Genomic DNA, 17,356 nt, shown 5'->3' on the forward strand with positions numbered 1-17,356 from the left:
GACCAGAGATGGTAGAAAAATAACCTCAGGCATGTTACAAGATAAACATGAGGTGGAGAAACTGGTGCGAAATAAAGATGCAGTGAGATTCATGCAGCCTCTGAGAGGAACCCCAGCCTATTGGGAGAAAACAACAAGAGATCTTTTTGCCATGATCAGACAGTTGGGAACTCCCACGTTCTTTTGCACATTTTCAGCTGCTGAAATGCGCTGGCCTGAAGTGATCGAGGCAATAACAAGGCAGCAAGGTGAACAAGTGAATTTTGAAGGACTCGACTGGTCAGCAAAGTGTGACATCCTGAGAAGCAATCCTGTCACAACAATGCGCATGTTTGACAAGAGAGTTGAAGCATTATTCAGAGATTTACTCTTATCTCCCGCAGAGCCACTTGGCAAAGTCATTGACTACTTTTACAGAGTTGAGTTTCAGCACAGAGGAAGCCCACACATACACTGCCTCCTGTGGGTAGAAGGTGCTCCTGTGTTTGAGGAGGATGATGAGCAAACTGTTGTTGATTTTATAAACAAATACATCACAGCTCAGCTGCCTAATCCACATAAACAACCTGAACTGTACAAAAAAGTAACAGAAGTGCAAAAACACAGTAAGAACCACACAAAGACGTGCTTTAGGAGTTTAAGCTCCGGGTGCCGTTTTGGTTTTCCCAAACCACCCTGCAATGAGACAATGATCACAAGACCCAGTGAGGATGATGCACTGGAAGTAGAAACGGCAAAGAACAAGCTCAGACCACTGAACCAGCTGCTGAATGAACCTGAAACTGCTTCCATGAGTTTAGAGCAGCTCTTGGAAAGATGCAAGTTGACACATGCAGAATATGAGAGATACCTGAATAAAATGAACATGAGGAGTACGATCATACTAAAGCGTGATCCAAAAGACTCTTGGATAAACGGCTATAATCCACATCTGCTTGAAGCCTGGAACAGTAATATCGACATAAGCTTTGTTTTAGATGCTTTTGGTGCTGCAAATTATTTAATGAAATATATATCAAAAAAAGAGGGCGGGCTATCTGAGTACCTGAAAACTGTCATTGAGAACTCCCATAAGGACAGTGTAAATGAGTGCGATGAAATGAGAGCCGTCATGCAGGCATATTCAAAGAAGCGAGAGATCAGTGCACAGGAGTGTGTTGCTCGTGCATGTGGTCTTCACATGAAGCAATGCTCACGTGCTGTAATATTCATTCCAACTGATGATAATCCTGTGAAAATGAGTCGTCCCCTGTCAGTTCTGGACAACACAACACCTGAGTCTTCCAATGTTTGGATGACATCTTTGAATGACAAATACAAAGCCAGACCTGAAACACCAGAGTATGAGGAGATGTGCATGGCAGACTTTGCTGCTACTTGCAGGATTGTCTATGGCCAACAGAAAAAAGGTAAAGATGTTTTGCCCCTTCTCAATGAGATGGGGTTTGTGCAAAGGCGCAAAAACAATAAGCCTGCTATCATCAGATTTCACCGCTGCTCACAAGAAAAACATCCAGAGCAATATTACGGAAGACTGCTTAAACTGTACCTTCCTCATCGTTCAGACCACGAACTGAAAACACCATCGTTGCCAACCTATCAGGCTTTCTATGGTGCTGGCTGTGTACAGCTGCCAGGTACTGACCGTCTTGAGTACGTGCAACACATTGTCAAAAGAAACAGAGAAAAATATGAGAAAAACAGTGAGGAGATCGAGAGCGCTGTTGAGGAATATGAGCAGAACAGAGGTGTGACTGACGAATGGTGTAATCTGGCACCTGAATCAGATCTCGTAAGGTTGCCACTTGTTGAACAAGAAAGAGAGCGAGACAATGAAAATGAACAGGAAGATGTGCCCGACTACAGCCGTCAGGCTGATGCTTCAACAGAAGTCAGAGCCATCAGGGAACCCCCTGCTATTGATCCCACATTGTTACGTCAGATGTTTCAGAATCTGAACAAGAAGCAAGCCTGCATATTTTATGCAGTTAGAGACTGGTGCATTAAAAGAGTCTGTGCTCTAAATCCAGAGCAGTTTTTCTTTTATATTAATGGTGGTGCTGGAACAGGAAAATCACATCTTATCAAATGCATCTACTCAGAAGCATCTAAGATACTGAGCAAAGTGCCCAGATATGCAGACGACGTTGACATATCAAAACCCACTGTCCTGTTAACTGCTTTCACTGGGACTGCAGCATTTAACATTTCTGGAACAACACTGCATTCTCTTCTCAAGCTGCCTAGAAGCTTAAAACCTCCCATTCAGGGACTTGGCAATCAGCTGGATGAAGTCAGATCAGAACTTTTGAATGCTGAAATAATCGTCATTGACGAAGTGTCTATGGTGTCAAGACATCTGTTTGCATATGTAGATGCAAGACTCAAACAGATCAAAGGGACTCGGAGACCCTTTGGAGGCATGTCAGTCATTGCTGTCGGAGACTTCTATCAGCTACCCCCAGTGCGACAGTCTAAACCTCTCTGTGTGCACGACCCGTCCGAGATCGACCTGTGGCGGGAGCATTTTCAGATGATCACTCTGACTGAGATTATGCGTCAGAAAGATGATGTTGTCTTTGCAGAGATGCTGAACAGAATTCGTGTGAAAGGAAAGTTGGATGAGCTTTGCGAAGCAGATAGAAATTTGTTGTCACAGGCCATAACTGAACCAGCCCTTTGTCCAACTGATGCGTTGCACATTTTTGCAACTAATAAAGAAGTGGATGCACACAACTCTGCAACACTGGCTCTGCTCCACACTCATATCATTGACATCCATGCAGATGATTATAGAAAAGATCCTAGAACTGGCAGAATGGCACTTCAAGACAGACCATTGAAAGGAGGTAAAAACGAGTTACCAGACACACTGAAAGTTGCAGAAGGAGCTCGTGTCATGCTCACCAGAAACATTGACATACAAAATGGTTTGGTTAATGGAGCTTTTGGAATACTACTTAGAGTAGTTCACTCTGAAAACGACCAACACATCATCAAGCTTGGACTTAAAATGGATAATGAGACATCTGGAAAGAATAACCGCACACCAGCAGACGACATGGTGTACATTGAGAGAGCAGAGGAGAATCTGAAGCAGAAAGGAGTGGTACGAAGACAGTTCCCAGTGAAGCTGGCCTTTGCATGTACAATACATAAGGTACAGGGTATGACAACTACATCAGCTGTTGTCTCTCTTAAGAGCATTTTTGAGCCCGGCATGGCCTACGTAGCTGTCAGTAGAGTGACGTCTCTCAGTGGACTGTATCTTCTTGATATGGAGGAGAAAAAAATATTCACCAACCCAGAAATCACTGCAGCGCTTGAGAACATGAGACAAGCCAACCTTGATGACATGATGCCTCTTCTACACGTGAGGCAAACACTGAGCAGGTCAGAGGTTTTCACCATTGTTCATCATAATACAGAGGGACTGCCAGCTCACATTAATGACATCAAAAGTCACCATGAATTGTGTCTAGCAGATGTTTTGTGCCTAACAGAAACACACCTGCGGGGCTCTTTTGTCGCAGAGAGTCTCCACTTGGAAAATTACAATTTGTTCAAACGCAACAGACACCTGTCCTACACAAACTTTCCCCAGATGGCAAACAGAAGTGGTGGTGGAGTTGCTGTTTATGTGAAAAGTGACATTCAAGTGCATGAAAAACAGTACATTCATAATGTAACTGACCTTGAATTTCTGGCTTTAAAGGTTGAAGCACCAGTCAGTGCTCTGATTGCAGTTGTATACAGACCTCCAGACTACACTCTGAGGCCATTCCTGAAAAACCTGGTAAGCCTATTAGACTCATTGGAGATCATGGACTGTCATCCCATCATAGTTTGTGGTGATTTTAATGAGAATGTTTTATCCAGTGCAAACAAACCAATCCTGGAGCTGTTTGAGTCTAGGGGATACGCACAGGTCATCACTGCCCCTACCACAGAGAAGAACACACTGCTTGACCTAATTTTCATTTCTCAGTCAGATCGATGTCTCCATTCTGGAGTCATGAAGACCTACCATAGTTACCATGACCCAGTATACTGTGTATTGTCCTGTGATGATTCATGATCTAGATCTTTGAATACAGTAAGTAATATCTATATTTTTGAATGACTTAAGAAAGTAGAGCGATGCTTGAACTCCAGAAAGAAGTCCAGACGCTTTTCTTTGCAAGCTCCTTTGACTACGATGACCTGGATGACTGAGAACCTTCACAGACATAAAGTAGAGCGATATTTAAAAGTTGACGCCCTGCATTGCAGTATAATGTTTGAATTGTTTACATAAAATACAATTACATGAATTAAGTAATGATATCAGTAAAAGATGACAATTTTATTTATTACAGAAAATCTAAAATTCACTAACAGTAACCTATAAATGTCAGAAAAATCAAATATAGCAGTTTAAAATGAATAGTGTAGGCATATCCTCTCTGCAGCCAGGCTTCAACATCCTGCCAGGCTGCCCCAGTCTCACTGTGGCTGGGAGGGAGGGAGGGTGGACCAGAGGATTGCCTACACAACACATAAATGTTCAACAGCTTCTTCATTGTTTCTGAGAGAACAATAATGACTAAAGGTTGCTTTTTAAAAAAACAAACAAACAAGCAAACAAACCTAATTACAGCAATAATGACAGTTAAGCCAACTTTATGTGTGCCTCTATTTTGAAATACTATTTACAAAAATGTTATTATTTTGGTTTGTTATAAACTTTAAACTTTTTCAAAAGTATACGATTATATTTTTGGACCAATTTTACTATGAAACATAAATTTTTATGAGCTTTTATCATGTTTCTGGCCAGTGCAATCATCAGGGTGGGTCTGGGTTGATAACTGCACATTTCTGGCCAGAAATGTTTCAGCAGTGTTACATATGTAGTGCATATGTTACACTTGCTTTCTGTTACCAGCTGATACCCTACATTTGTATAGACATTGGATGGTGTGAGGTTGGGGAGTTGAGTGGGAGGGGGGGGGGGGGTACGGTGGGAGTTGAGGGGGGGGGTTTCCTTTCCTGTTAGGTTTCCTTTTTTTTTCTTTTTTTTTTTTTTAAAGCAAGACACAGTCCTCCTGTGTCTTCTCCAAGCTTCACATGTAAAATCCAACAATGTGAAGCACATAGCAGCCAGAAACTGTAATGCCACAGATCAGAGAAACTTCATGATCACCATCTTCATCGCCATACGATCAGAGCGTGAGACTTCACATCTGGAGCACAGGAGAGATTCTGTGATAAGTCCTCCTTCTAGCTTGTCCCACAAGCAGCCGGTGAGATTTACTCACAACAAAAAGGGTTAATGACATAATTTCCATGAAAACATGTATTCATTCTTTGTGAAGTGTTTAAATTGTGTTTTCACTTGACCTTAGGAGTGTTAGAGTGTATTGTAATGTCTGTACTCAGGTGTTTCCCTCTGTGATCCATCCCCTTCAGAGCTGAGACACTCAGGACTGAACAGACGGCACAGTTTCTGTGACTGAGCCTCCAAAACACCTTCTTTGAAACCACTCATGATAGAAGGGCTTCATATTTGCAGCAGCACTACTACAGGTATTCAGTTTATTACAGGATGTGTTTGTTTCTTAGGACCAGCTCTGAGTGCACACTACCTAACATATACACCTTTCTGTTCATTACAAACCCACTACTCTGGATCATATGGCCAGTTGGCAGGAATGTTGCTGCAGGAAAACATCCCTGGAGATCACCATCATTGTCAGACTGACTGTGCCTCCTCTGTGCAGTGTCAAGATCCTCCCTAAATGAGTGTGTAAGTTAACATTTTCATTATTTTATTCCCTTTGACAAGACAAGTATCACTGATATTTACATTTACAACTACATATTCCTGTTTTCTGCTCTTCTTTTAAAGTCCTCAGCTATCCTGCTTCTGTGCTGCTTGCCACACATCAAACACTGGCCGGATGACAGGGAGGATCCACTCTGAAGTCACTGGACATGATGAGGATCATATGGGACTTTATAGTTTCACAGAAACGATGTGCTCTGTGATTACAGGTTTTAAATGGACATAATGACTGCCTCTCTCTGATCAACAGGCTAAAGGATTGTTGTCATTGTTAGTGCTCTGTACAATGTATGCTTATTTAGTATTTCATCACAGAGCAAACCTTTTTTTCTTTAACATATTTTTATTTTTTTATTTGTGGGGATAGGTTAATTGATTAATCCAAATTGTCACTAGGTGTGAATGTGCGAGTGAATGTGAGTGTGAATGGTTGTCTGTCCCTGTGTGTTGGCCCTGTGACAGACTGGCGACCTGTCCAGGGTGTACCCCGCCTTTCGCCCTATGACAGCTGGGATAGGCTCCAGCGCCCCCCGCGACCCTGGAAAGGATAAGCGGAAGCGAATGGAGGGATGGATGGATATTTTTATTTTGTTCTAATGTTGAATTAACTGTGGGGATTTTTTTAAGTGGGCACTCGGGATGTCATATGACCAGAAATGTGGTAACTGGAATTCAACAGTATGGAAGAAAAAATCTGCTAAGAACAAAACACACACAAAACCCCCCAAGAAAATTCAAATTCATTCCATGTAATCCAATCTAAAACATTTTAAACTGCTGAACAGCAACACAAACAGCGTTAAAAAACAGTGTTAACAGAATGATTATGATGATTTTGTACCAAAGTTTCAGGTCACATGGCACACCTAGTGTGTAGTGTGGGGTATCAGCTGGTAAGTATAGTTTTTTTTTTTCATATTTGTGTCCTTAGAGTTCAGATAGATAAAGCCTTGTGTATAATAATTAGTCATAACCACAACTCAAAGTCAGGGACTAACTAATTTTGGGACTTTGTGTCTGAGCCCAGGTTAAAACAATGTGTAAAAAAGCATTTAGTGGCATGGCTGAACAATGCTGTATTGATACTTATTTATCCATGTTCACAAAAAGGACTAATGTGTTTATTTGATTATTTGCATGTGTTAAACTGTGTCACCACCTTACGCTTTCATTTGAGTTTACTCAAAAGTCTCTATACAGTTCTCTTTTACCACTGTGTGGACTCTGTTTACATTAAAACATAAAGAAGAATGAGTAATAAAAAGATGTGTAGACAGATTAAGTAGACCGATAGAAACAGCTGTTCAGCCATGTTCTAAGAAACCAACACAATTTAAAGGTTCAGGATTGTGGTTTTAAAAGTTGAATTTTCATGTATTTCATATCTTGCTTATTATTTTTTATTTAGTTATTTAATTTAGTTATTTTTATTTATTCTACTAGTCCTTTTCAGAAAGAAGCTGTAAAATATGACTTAAGATTTTTATGGTATTTTCTATGACATACAAAACAAATTGATGTATGTAATACTATTAAACATGATATACACATGTGTATATGTCTGAAAAACATTATGCTGTATATTAAAGTTTGTATTTTCTCCAGAATTTTTGTTCATCTTTTAAGTTCATTTCAATTAGAAGAATTTGAACTTTTAATATTCATTCAGAGGTTTTCTGACTCTAAATTTTCTTTTGTCATTACTCATCTTTTTATTATTTACATTTTAAACATGTTTAGCTTTTTTCCAACTTCTTCTGTGTGAACATCAGCTTTCAAAGGTTCTGCACTTTTGTTTTCAGGTGAAAATTTCTGTATTTTCCAGCTCATTCAGAATTTTTAACTTAACATTCAGCAATTAATTCATTTCAGTGCATACATTCAGATTCAAGCATTCACACTGCAGTTTCTTCAGAAAATGCACTTTCTAGTTATTATTATATATTCCGTACGTTTTTTGGCATCTCACTCCTTCAAAACCGTTCAACTTAGAAAAACCATTCAAACACCGTTAGATTCCTATTCTTTTGGACAACACTGCTTCTATTTTTCATATTTTTAACATTTATATTTTTAATTTTATTCAACTTTATTCAACAAAAATTTATAATGTATTTCAATGGGGAGACCCTTCAAATCCTCATTCAACTTACTCATTTTTAAACTCTTACTACTTCCACATACATTGACATAGAGCCACCATTCAAACTTTAAAACGAAGACAAGACATTCAACTATTCAACTTGTATTTATCTTTTCAATATCTATTATACTTTTTCTTCAGTTCCAGTTTAAGTTTCATGATGTTTTTTCACCCGTTTCAGAGTTTATAATGGGTGTGTATGGGACGGAATGTTGGGGCTAGAGTGAGGCAGCTCAACTGCTAGAGTGAGAGGAGCAAAAAAATTAATCTTAAAATATTTTTTAAAACTGCTGCTGTGTCCGCAGCGTTTGCTCTACAGATATGATTTTACCCTCAAAACGTAGCCATCGCTGTCCTCTTTCATCCAATGTGTTTACTATTGTCCTAGGTGTTATGGTTCTTTCGTAAATGTCACCAATGCACAGCCTCCTCCCTCCAACTCTTCCATAGACTCTAATGTTAAAATGGCTCAGAAGGTTCGTTTGAAAATCAGAAGAGCATGGTGTCTTTCCACTGTCACCATGTCCATATAATAAGCTCCACAGGCATGAAAACTGAGAATTAGGTAGACTAGACATTGCTGTCGCTCACGGTGAAAGAATTTTGTCAATACGACTTTTACTTTTCATTTGGGAACGATTTGTTTCGGCCTGACTTTTCTGTTCATTTTAAGCAGCAAAAGTGAGGCGCATGTCTGTGTACGTGTGTATGGAGCCATTGGGTGCGGTCACTATAGCAACCAGGCTCACACCTGCCTGCTTAACGAGCTCTGCCTGCCACTGTACCAAGATTCATCTTAAGCACTTCTCTTTCAACTGCTGCTGTGTCCACAGTGTTACAGCCATCATTTTACCCTCAAATTGTCGCCATTATTGTTCTCTTTCCAACACTGTATCTTTCAAAGCTCAGGCATTTAAACTTTTTAAACTGTGTGGATCAAAGTGGAGGGATCACATTTGAGTCATTCAGTGATTCAAAGAATATGACCTTTTAATATTCATTCAGATGTTTTCTGACTCTAAATGTTCTTTTCTCATTTCTTAGGGTTTTCTAATTTACATTTAAAACATTTTCAGTTTTTTTCCAACTCCTTCTTCTGTGTAACCTTCAGCTTTTAGCAGTTCAGCACCTTTGTTTTCAGGTTAAATTCGTTTTTTTTTTTGTTTTTTTTTAATCTCATTCAATATTTTTAACTCAAAATTCAGCAATTAATTCATTTCAGTGCATACATTCAGATTCAAGCATTCACACTGCAGTTTCTTCAGAAAATGCACTTTCTAGTTATATATTCCGTACGTTTTTTGGCATCTAACTCCTTCAAAACCGTTCAACTTAGAAAAACCATTCAAACACCGTTAGATTCCTATTCTTTTGGACATGACTGCTTCTACTTTTCTCATTTTTAACATTTATATTTTTAATTTTATTCAACTTTATTCAACAAAAATTTATAATGTATTTCAATGGGGAGACCCTTCAAATTCTCATTCAACTTACTCATTTTTAAACTCTTACTACTTCCACATACATTGACATAGAGCCACCATTCAAACTTTAAAACGAAGACAAGACATTCAACTATTCAACTTGTATTTATCTTTTCAATATCTATTATACTTTTTCTTCAGTTCCAGTTTAAGTTTCATGATGTTTTTTCACCCGTTTCAAAATTTATAATGGGTGTGTATGGGACGGAATGTTGGGGCTAGAGTGAGACAGCTCAACTGCTAGAGTGAGAGGAGCAAAAAAATTAATCTTAAAATATTTTTTAAAACTGCTGCTGTGTCCGCAGCGTTTGCTCTACAGGTATGATTTTACCCTCAAAACGTAGCCATGGCTGTCCTCTTTCATCCAGTGTGTTTACTATTGTCCTAGGTGTTATGGTTCTTTCATAAATGTCACCAATGCACAGCCTCCTCCCTCCAACTCTTCCATAGACTCTAATGTTAAAATGGCTCAGAAGGTTCGTTTGAAAATCAGAAGAGCATGGTGTCTTTCCACTGTCACCACGTCCATATAATAAACTCCACAGGCATGAAAACTGAGAATTCAGTAGACTAGAAGCTGCTGTCGCTCACGGTGAAAGAATTTTGTCAATACGACTTTTACTTTTCATTTGGGAACGATTTGTTTCGGCCTGACTTTTCTGTTCATTTTAAGCAGCAAAAGTGAGGTGCATGTCTGTGTCGTGTGTATGGAGCCATTGGGTGCAGTCACTATAGCAACCAGGCTCACACCTGCCTGCTTAACGAGCTCTGCCTGCCACTGTGCCAAGATTCATCTTAAGCACTTCTCTTTCAACTGCTGCTGTGTCCACAGTGTCACAGCCATCATTTTACCCTCAAATTGTCGCCATTATTGTTCTCTTTCCAACACCGTATCTTTCAAAGCTCAGGCATTTAAACTTTTTAAACTGTGTGGATCAAAGTGGAGGGATCACATTTGAGTCATTCAGTGATTCAAAGAATATGACCTTTTGATATTCATTCAGATGTTTTCTGACTCTAAATGTTCTTTTCTCATTTCTTAGGGTTTTCTAATTTACATTTAAAACATTTTCAGTTTTTTTCCAACTCCTTCTTCTGTGTAACCTTCAGCTTTTAGCAGTTCAGCACCTTTGTTTTCAGGTTAAATTCGTTTGTTTTTTTTTGTTTTTTTTTAATCTCATTCAATATTTTTAACTCAAAATTCAGCAATTAATTCATTTCAGTGCATACATTCAGATTCAAGCATTCACACTGCAGTTTCTTCAGAAAATGCACTTTCTAGTTATGGTTAAGTGCTCTGTGCACAGAAGTTTTGTTGGAGTCTGAAATTGTGCGAGTGAGACACATTAATCCACCTGGATCCACCTGAGTCAGGATTCAGGATCTCCAGCTGTGATGCAGCAAAATGTCCAGTGACAGCTGCATTACTTTTGGACAGATAATCTTATCAAATCTCAACACAACACATTATCCGGGTAGTACTACTAACATAACACTACACAGACACCTGAACTGAAGAGACTGAAAAGAACTGTGAACTATGAAACTTGAGTATGCAGACTGACAAACATGGACTGTTAGAACTCCTTATTGTGAAATGTTAAATTGCTGTTTTGTTCTGGATTTTTTTTATGACATATATACCTGTATACACTGGACATATACTCACATATATACTCTGTAATCATATATACTTGTATACACTATATGTGTATCTACAATGGAATGTTTATATAATAGAATCACTGTGATAAGCATCTAACCTACAGGTTCAAATCACAAGACCGACATAATTAGGTCAAATATTAACTTTAATTATATTAATGAAGTTTGTGCCACTTGTTGTATGAGCATATGTGATCAATACTGTCTTAAACGTAGTCATTAGGATCAACAGGTAACCTTTGACTGTGTTATGGCCAACGGTGACAAGTCCAAACATAGGGTTAAATAAATTTGGCCCTGCTAAGATGCACCTGAGAGCCTCTCCGCCTGTCTGCGCTGCCAGAACGTGGTGAACCACCCATCCTTAACCCATATAGTGTCACGATCATGGGTCTTTTGACCCAGCGTTTTGAGTTTTAGTTTATTTTGATGTTTATGGTTTAAGTTCATAAAGTTATCTAAGTTCATTTGTTTATTTGTCTGTGAAGGTTCTCAGTCATCCAGGTCATCGTAGTCAAAGGAGCTTGCAAAGAAAAGCGTCTGGACTTCTTTAAGTTACTTGAAGACGTTTCACCTCTCATCCGAGAAGGTAAAGCTTCTCAACAAGCTCACAGCTGAATACCTCAGAAGGATCATTCAAGAGAGTGTTTGTGGCCATGACACTGCAGAAGACGCTTTTCTTTGCAAGCTCCTTTGACTTCATTTGTTTATTAGATTCCCCTTGTGTTTTCAGCCCCCTGTTAAGTCTCCCTTGTCCTTTATGTGTTTCATGTCTGCATGTCTTTTGTGGTCAAGTTCATGTAGTCATGTCTGAGTTTCATTATGGTTCCTACTTTATTTTGAAAGAGGTCCTGTGTTCCTGTGTTATTTTGTTTAGTTTTACATTTCCCCTGTGATGTCGTTGTGTTCATTTGTTTCAGCTGTCCCCCCCGTGTGTTGCCACTTCTCCTGATCACCTCATGTGTGTATTTAAGTCCTCAGTCTTCCTGTGTTCAGTGTTGCGTCCTCCCTCATAGCTGTGTGTGATTTTCCCTGTGTCTCCTTGTGATTTAGTTTCCCCAGTTTAGTTTTGAATTGTTATTTGTGTCTCACCACACCAGCAATAAAGCTGTGTTTTTTGGAGTTTACTTTTTGTTTCAGCGAGTTTGCGTTTGGGTCCTTCTGTTGCCTGCCCATAAAACTGTCAAATGGACCCAATTAAAAATGATAGATGCTGGGAACAGCGCTCCAAAAGTTACGGAGTAGTGTCAGAAAGTTATGTAACACAAGTGTCAGAGATTAAAGAAGAAAAAAGTGCAAATTGACAACTGATTGGGGAAAAGTATTGGCAAACATATTACATTGACAATTGAGATAATATTGACGCTTGTAGAGTTGAGAAAATACTTATTAGGTTAAAGTTAATTCGGTCCGATTAAAAAAACAAGGAATGGAAAGTTACCCAACAGCAGGAGTAGGGGTTATTGATCCTATATAAAGGAGGGTCAGATACGCCCGGGGCTGCTTTTTTCCTGTCTGTCATTTTGTGTGTCTCTGCTGTTTGTGCTCTACACTGCGGCGTTCACTATGCTTCCTTGCTGTATTTGTACCATTTTTGCTGTTCATATGGTAAATGGACTGGTTCTTATATAGCGCTTTTCTACTCTTCTGAGCACTCAAAGCGCTTTATACAACACCCATATATACTATTATACATCCATTCACACCCATTTTTCTAAGTGCTTTCCTTGCTAACATTCACACACATTCATACTCCGATGGATGCATCGGAGAGCAGTTTGAGGTTAGTATCTTGCCCAAGGATATTTGGCATGCAGACAAGGGGAAGCCAGAAATTGAACCACCAACCCTCCAATCAGTAGATGACCTACTCTACCACCTGAGCTACAGCCACCCCAAATGACACTGTTTAATAAAACTCTGTCTTCTAAGAATTATACTCTTTTCCAGAGGATCGTTTTGAGTGACTTGAGTTTGTTTAGATCTGAAAAGCTGGTCCTCCACAGCGTTGGTGGGATAAGGTTATCATATTGGCTTCAAAATTTGCGACCCAACACTTTATGTTTTTTTTTTTTAATTATTGTTATAACTTTTCTTTTACAGTGGGGCAAAAAAGTATTTAGTCAGCCACCGATTGTGCAAGTTCCCCCACCTAAAATGATGACAGAGGTCAGTAATTTGCACCAGAGGTACACTTCAACTGTGAGAGACAGAATGTGAAAAAAAAATCCATGAATCCACATGGTAGGATTTGTAAAGAATTTATTCGTAAATCAGGGTGGCAAATAAGTATTTGGTCAATAACAAAAATACAACTCAATACTTTGTAACATAACCTTTGTTGGCAATAACAGAGGTCAAACGTTTACTATAGGTCTTTACCAGGTTTGCACACACAGTAGCTGGTATTTTGGCCCATTCCTCCATGCAGATCTTCTGGAGACCAGTGATGCTTTGGGGCTGTCGCCGAGCAACACGGACTTTCAACTCCCGCCACAGATTTTCTATGGGGTTGAGGTCTGGAGACTGGCTAGGCCACTCCAGGACTTTCAAATGCTTCTTACGGAGCCACTCCTTTGTTGCCCGGGCGGTGTGTTTTGGATCATTGTCATGTTGGAAGACCCAGCCTCATTTCATCTTCAAAGTTCTCACTGATGGAAGGAGGTTTTGGCTCAAAATCTCACGATACATGGCCCCATTCATTCTGTCCTTAACACGGATCAGTCGTCCTGTCCCCTTGGCAGAAAAACAGCCCCATAGCATTATGTTTCCACCCCCATGCTTCACAGTAGGTATGGTGTTCTTGGGATGCAACTCAGTATTCTTCGTCCTCCAAACACGACGAGTTGAGTTTATACCAAAAAGTTCTACTTTGGTTTCATCTGACCACATGACATTCTCCCAATCCTCTGCTGTATCATCCATGTGTTCTCTGGCAAACTTCAGACGGGCCTGGACATGCACTGGCTTCAGCAGCGGAACACGTCTGGCACTGCGGGATTTGATTCCCTACCGTTGTAGTGTGTTACTGATGGTGACCTTTGTTACTTTGGTCCCAGCTCTCTGCAGGTCATTCACCAGGTCCCCCCGTGTGGTTCTGGGATCTTTGCTCACCGTTCTCATGATCATTTTGACCCCACGGGATGAGATCTTGCGTGGAGCCCCAGATCGAGGGAGATTATCAGTGGTCTTGGATGTCTTCCATTTTCTGATGATTGCTCCCACAGTTGATTTTTTCACACCAAGCTGCTTGCCTATTGTAGATTCACTCTTCCCAGTCTGGTGCAGGTCTACAATACTTTTCCTGGTGTCCTTCGAAAGCTCTTTGGTCTTGGCCATGGCGGAGTTTAGAGTCTGACTGTTTGAGGCTGTGGACAGGTGTCTTTTATACAGATGATGAGTTCAAACAGGTGCCATTCATACAGGTAACGAGTGGGGGACAGAAAAGCATCTTACAGCAGACGTTACAGGTCTGTGAGAGCCAGAGATTTTCCATGTTTGAGGTGACCAAATACTTATTTTCCACCCTAATTTACGAATAAATTCTTTACAAATCCTACCATGTGAATTCATGGATTTTTTTTTCACATTCTGTCTCTCACAGTTGAAGTGTACCTCTGGTGCAAATTACTGACCTCTGTCATCATTTTAAGTGGGGGAACTTGCACAATCGGTGGCTGACTAAATACTTTTTTGCCCCACTGTAGCTGTGTATCAGTCGCTCTTTAGTTGGTACCTAGAGAACATAACCCCAAAGATCCTAACTTACTCTACATTCTGTAGTAGTGAAGTATACTGTGTTACACATGCAGATATGTTTTTAAAGGAAAACATATTTACCTGAGCTCTGAGATGTAAGGCAGACACTGAAGGAAACTCAGTACTTCACTCTCTTCATGGGCCCAGCCTGTTAGCGCCACTTCGTTCTTCTCTGGTTGGAGTTTCAGCACTTCCAGGAGGATGGAGGTCTTTCTCTCTGAGAGGTTTATGGACCAGACTGCAGGAGCTGAAAATACTGACTGTAATGATGGAAGGACACTCAGGCCTGTTTTAGTTTCACAATCCTTCACATGGGAGTACAGATCCAACAGGAAATCAATCTGAACTTCTTCGGCTTCAATATCATCCATGTATCTCTCATTAAACGGGAATGTTTCATATGTGCACACTGATGATAACAGCTCCAGTATCTTCTCTCCTGTCTGCTGTTCTCTCTCTGCTGCTGCACAGAACAGATTCCCAAAGCACCTGGTTTTTTCATGAAGATCTGACCTCCAATATCCAACACTGAATAATGAAAAAGAAACATTTAGTGATGATTTGATCTGAGCTCCATAAACACAACCACACACTACTGATGGACTCCATCTTGTCCATGTGTGTCCTGTATATAATGAAAGTCCATTTTAAAGCCATCTTCCATCAGAACAGCTGAACATTGTTGTTAGACTGTTACTGACTCACAACACAAACACTAATCCTGTGTGTGAAATCATTGCGTACTGAACTGTAACTGTCATTTTATTTACTGTCTGACTTTAGAGAGTAAAACACTAAATATCAACAACATAGAAACACAAAGAGTGGAACAACAACATCTACACTTCATATCTTGTACAACAGCAGCTTCTCCTGCTGCTCAAATCACACACGTGGAAATCACACAATTGCTAATATTGACTGAGCAATTAATAAATTAGATTTTAACTAATTTGCTCTTAGAAGTTTGTCAAATTACATTGAAAAGAATAATTTCTGCTCCAGCAGAGTTGTGGAATACAAAGAGATTAATGGGTTAGTTAGCTCTGTTGAGCTAAAAGTCAGGTCTTTCGGCAATGTCTGGATTGATCACCATGGTAACAGATGTGAATACACAGCCTGGTTTAGATCTGGGGTCCGTTCTTTGTACCTCGCTTACTACATCCAAGATCAAATGACACATCCAAGATCAAATCATCGCGCTAACTCTGAGCTCGCTATTCCGGTTCTTCAACACCTGTTGTTGACGATTAGTATAGCTGGATGAAGTAATGTGAGATCACTGGGTGGCTTAACAGGGGCTACGCATCGATAGTAGAAACGTTGATCGGCAACCCTTTGATTGGTCGGCGAAAATGTCGAAGGAGCGCCCTCAGTATTTTTCGGCAGCAGAGCAAGAACTCTTGAGTGAGGGATTTCAGGAGTTTCAGAGTTTAATTAAAACGCAAGGGAACACTGCAAAGGCTGCAAAAGCAAGGAGAGAGGGCTGGCAGAAAGTTTCTGACAAATTAAACTCGTAAGTAATTTAATAATAATAATAATAATGGATTGGATTTATATAGCGCTTTTCAAGGCACCCAAAGCGCTTTACAATACCACTATTCATTCACTCTCACATTCACACACTGGTGGAGGCAGCTACGGTTGTAGCCACAGCTGCCTCCACCAGTGTGTGATGGCGCGATATGGCCAGGCTGCCATATCGCACCATCGGCCCCTCTGGCCAACACGAGTAGGCGGTAGGGTAAATTTATTATATTACACTATATTATATTATATTACATTATATCCTCTTTCACATTAGAGCCACAACAGGACCCACTAGAACATGGGAACAAGTAAAAGTGAAATATAAGAATATTCTACAGAATGGTAATATTTATCACTTATATTGCTTTTAGTGTCTTGAAAAGAGACCCTGAAATAATCTGTTTGTTTGTTTATAACAGCAACCAAGAAAAGGGCAGAGCAAAAAAAGACAGGTGGTGGTCCTGCACCCCCTCGTCAACAAGTTGGTTAAGTAAATAATACCCTCACGGGAAAATCGAGATCTCTCTATGAGCACACTGTCGCGCTGAGCTAAAGGATCCTGTCTATCCCGCAATATACGCTGAATTCTGAAAACTCTCCTTATCAATCTTGCACTTTCCGCAATGGGTTGTTTGCGTATACGGACAGGACATGGCTGCGACAGACTTCCCAAATCCACCTTCGCTTTTATAGCCGTGGTCTCTCATCTTGATTACACGACGTAATTTACTATTACTACTCTGAAATATGAATTACATCTGAAATAATCACATACATGAAATAGAATGATTAATAGTACATTTCCCTTTTTTTAGGAAATGACCTGTATGTATCTGTATGAAATCAATAAAAGAATCAAATACTGCATTACCTTTAGTTACATTGATAATATTTATTTATGGTAAAACAGTGGTAAAATATCGCTGTTGCTTTCATATAAATGAA

General features: G+C 39.8%; 2 protein-coding genes across 8 annotated transcripts in view; one reads left to right on the forward strand and one right to left on the reverse strand.

Moving 5' to 3' along the window:
* Positions 1–17,356, reverse strand: part of LOC309701437 (uncharacterized protein) — a 266,740-nt gene that overhangs the window by 139,794 nt on the left and 109,590 nt on the right. For both annotated transcript variants that reach the window (XM_082525624.1, XM_082525625.1), the window contains exon 16: positions 14,963–15,409. In XM_082525624.1, the coding sequence (XP_082381750.1) occupies positions 14,963–15,409 (447 nt within the window). The remainder of the gene's footprint in view (positions 1–14,962; positions 15,410–17,356) is intronic.
* On the forward strand, positions 1,129–6,435 carry LOC309701435 (ATP-dependent DNA helicase PIF1-like). 6 transcript variants are annotated; one of them, XM_082525619.1, is made up of 5 exons: positions 1,129–3,393; positions 3,716–3,796; positions 5,452–5,568; positions 5,685–5,788; positions 5,891–6,435. In XM_082525619.1, the coding sequence occupies exons 1-2, from the start codon at positions 1,181–1,183 to the stop codon at positions 3,738–3,740; spliced, it is 2,238 nt and encodes a 745-aa protein (XP_082381745.1). In that variant the 5' UTR covers positions 1,129–1,180; the 3' UTR covers positions 3,741–3,796; positions 5,452–5,568; positions 5,685–5,788; positions 5,891–6,435. The 6 variants fall into 6 exon arrangements, 5 of the variants coding, with proteins under 5 accessions (XP_082381745.1, XP_082381744.1, XP_082381746.1 ...); XM_082525618.1 differs by having other exon boundaries at positions 1,129–3,796; XR_014274986.1 differs by lacking the exons at positions 1,129–3,393; positions 3,716–3,796 and adding an exon at positions 5,078–5,285.

This window comes from Aulonocara stuartgranti (genome assembly GCF_965226115.1).
Source record: "Aulonocara stuartgranti genome assembly, chromosome: 23".
Lineage (NCBI taxonomy): Eukaryota > Metazoa > Chordata > Actinopteri > Cichliformes > Cichlidae > Aulonocara > Aulonocara stuartgranti.

Excerpts from the sequence above, each read along its gene's own strand:
- LOC309701435 (XM_082525617.1), top strand. The coding sequence starts at position 1,181 with ATGAAGCAATGCTCACGTGCTGTAATATTCATTCCAACTGATGATAAT. Across the intron at positions 3,797-3,879 it reads GGCCATTCCTGAAAAACCTG|TGCAAACAAACCAATCCTGG; the intron begins GTAAGCCTATTA and ends TGTTTTATCCAG.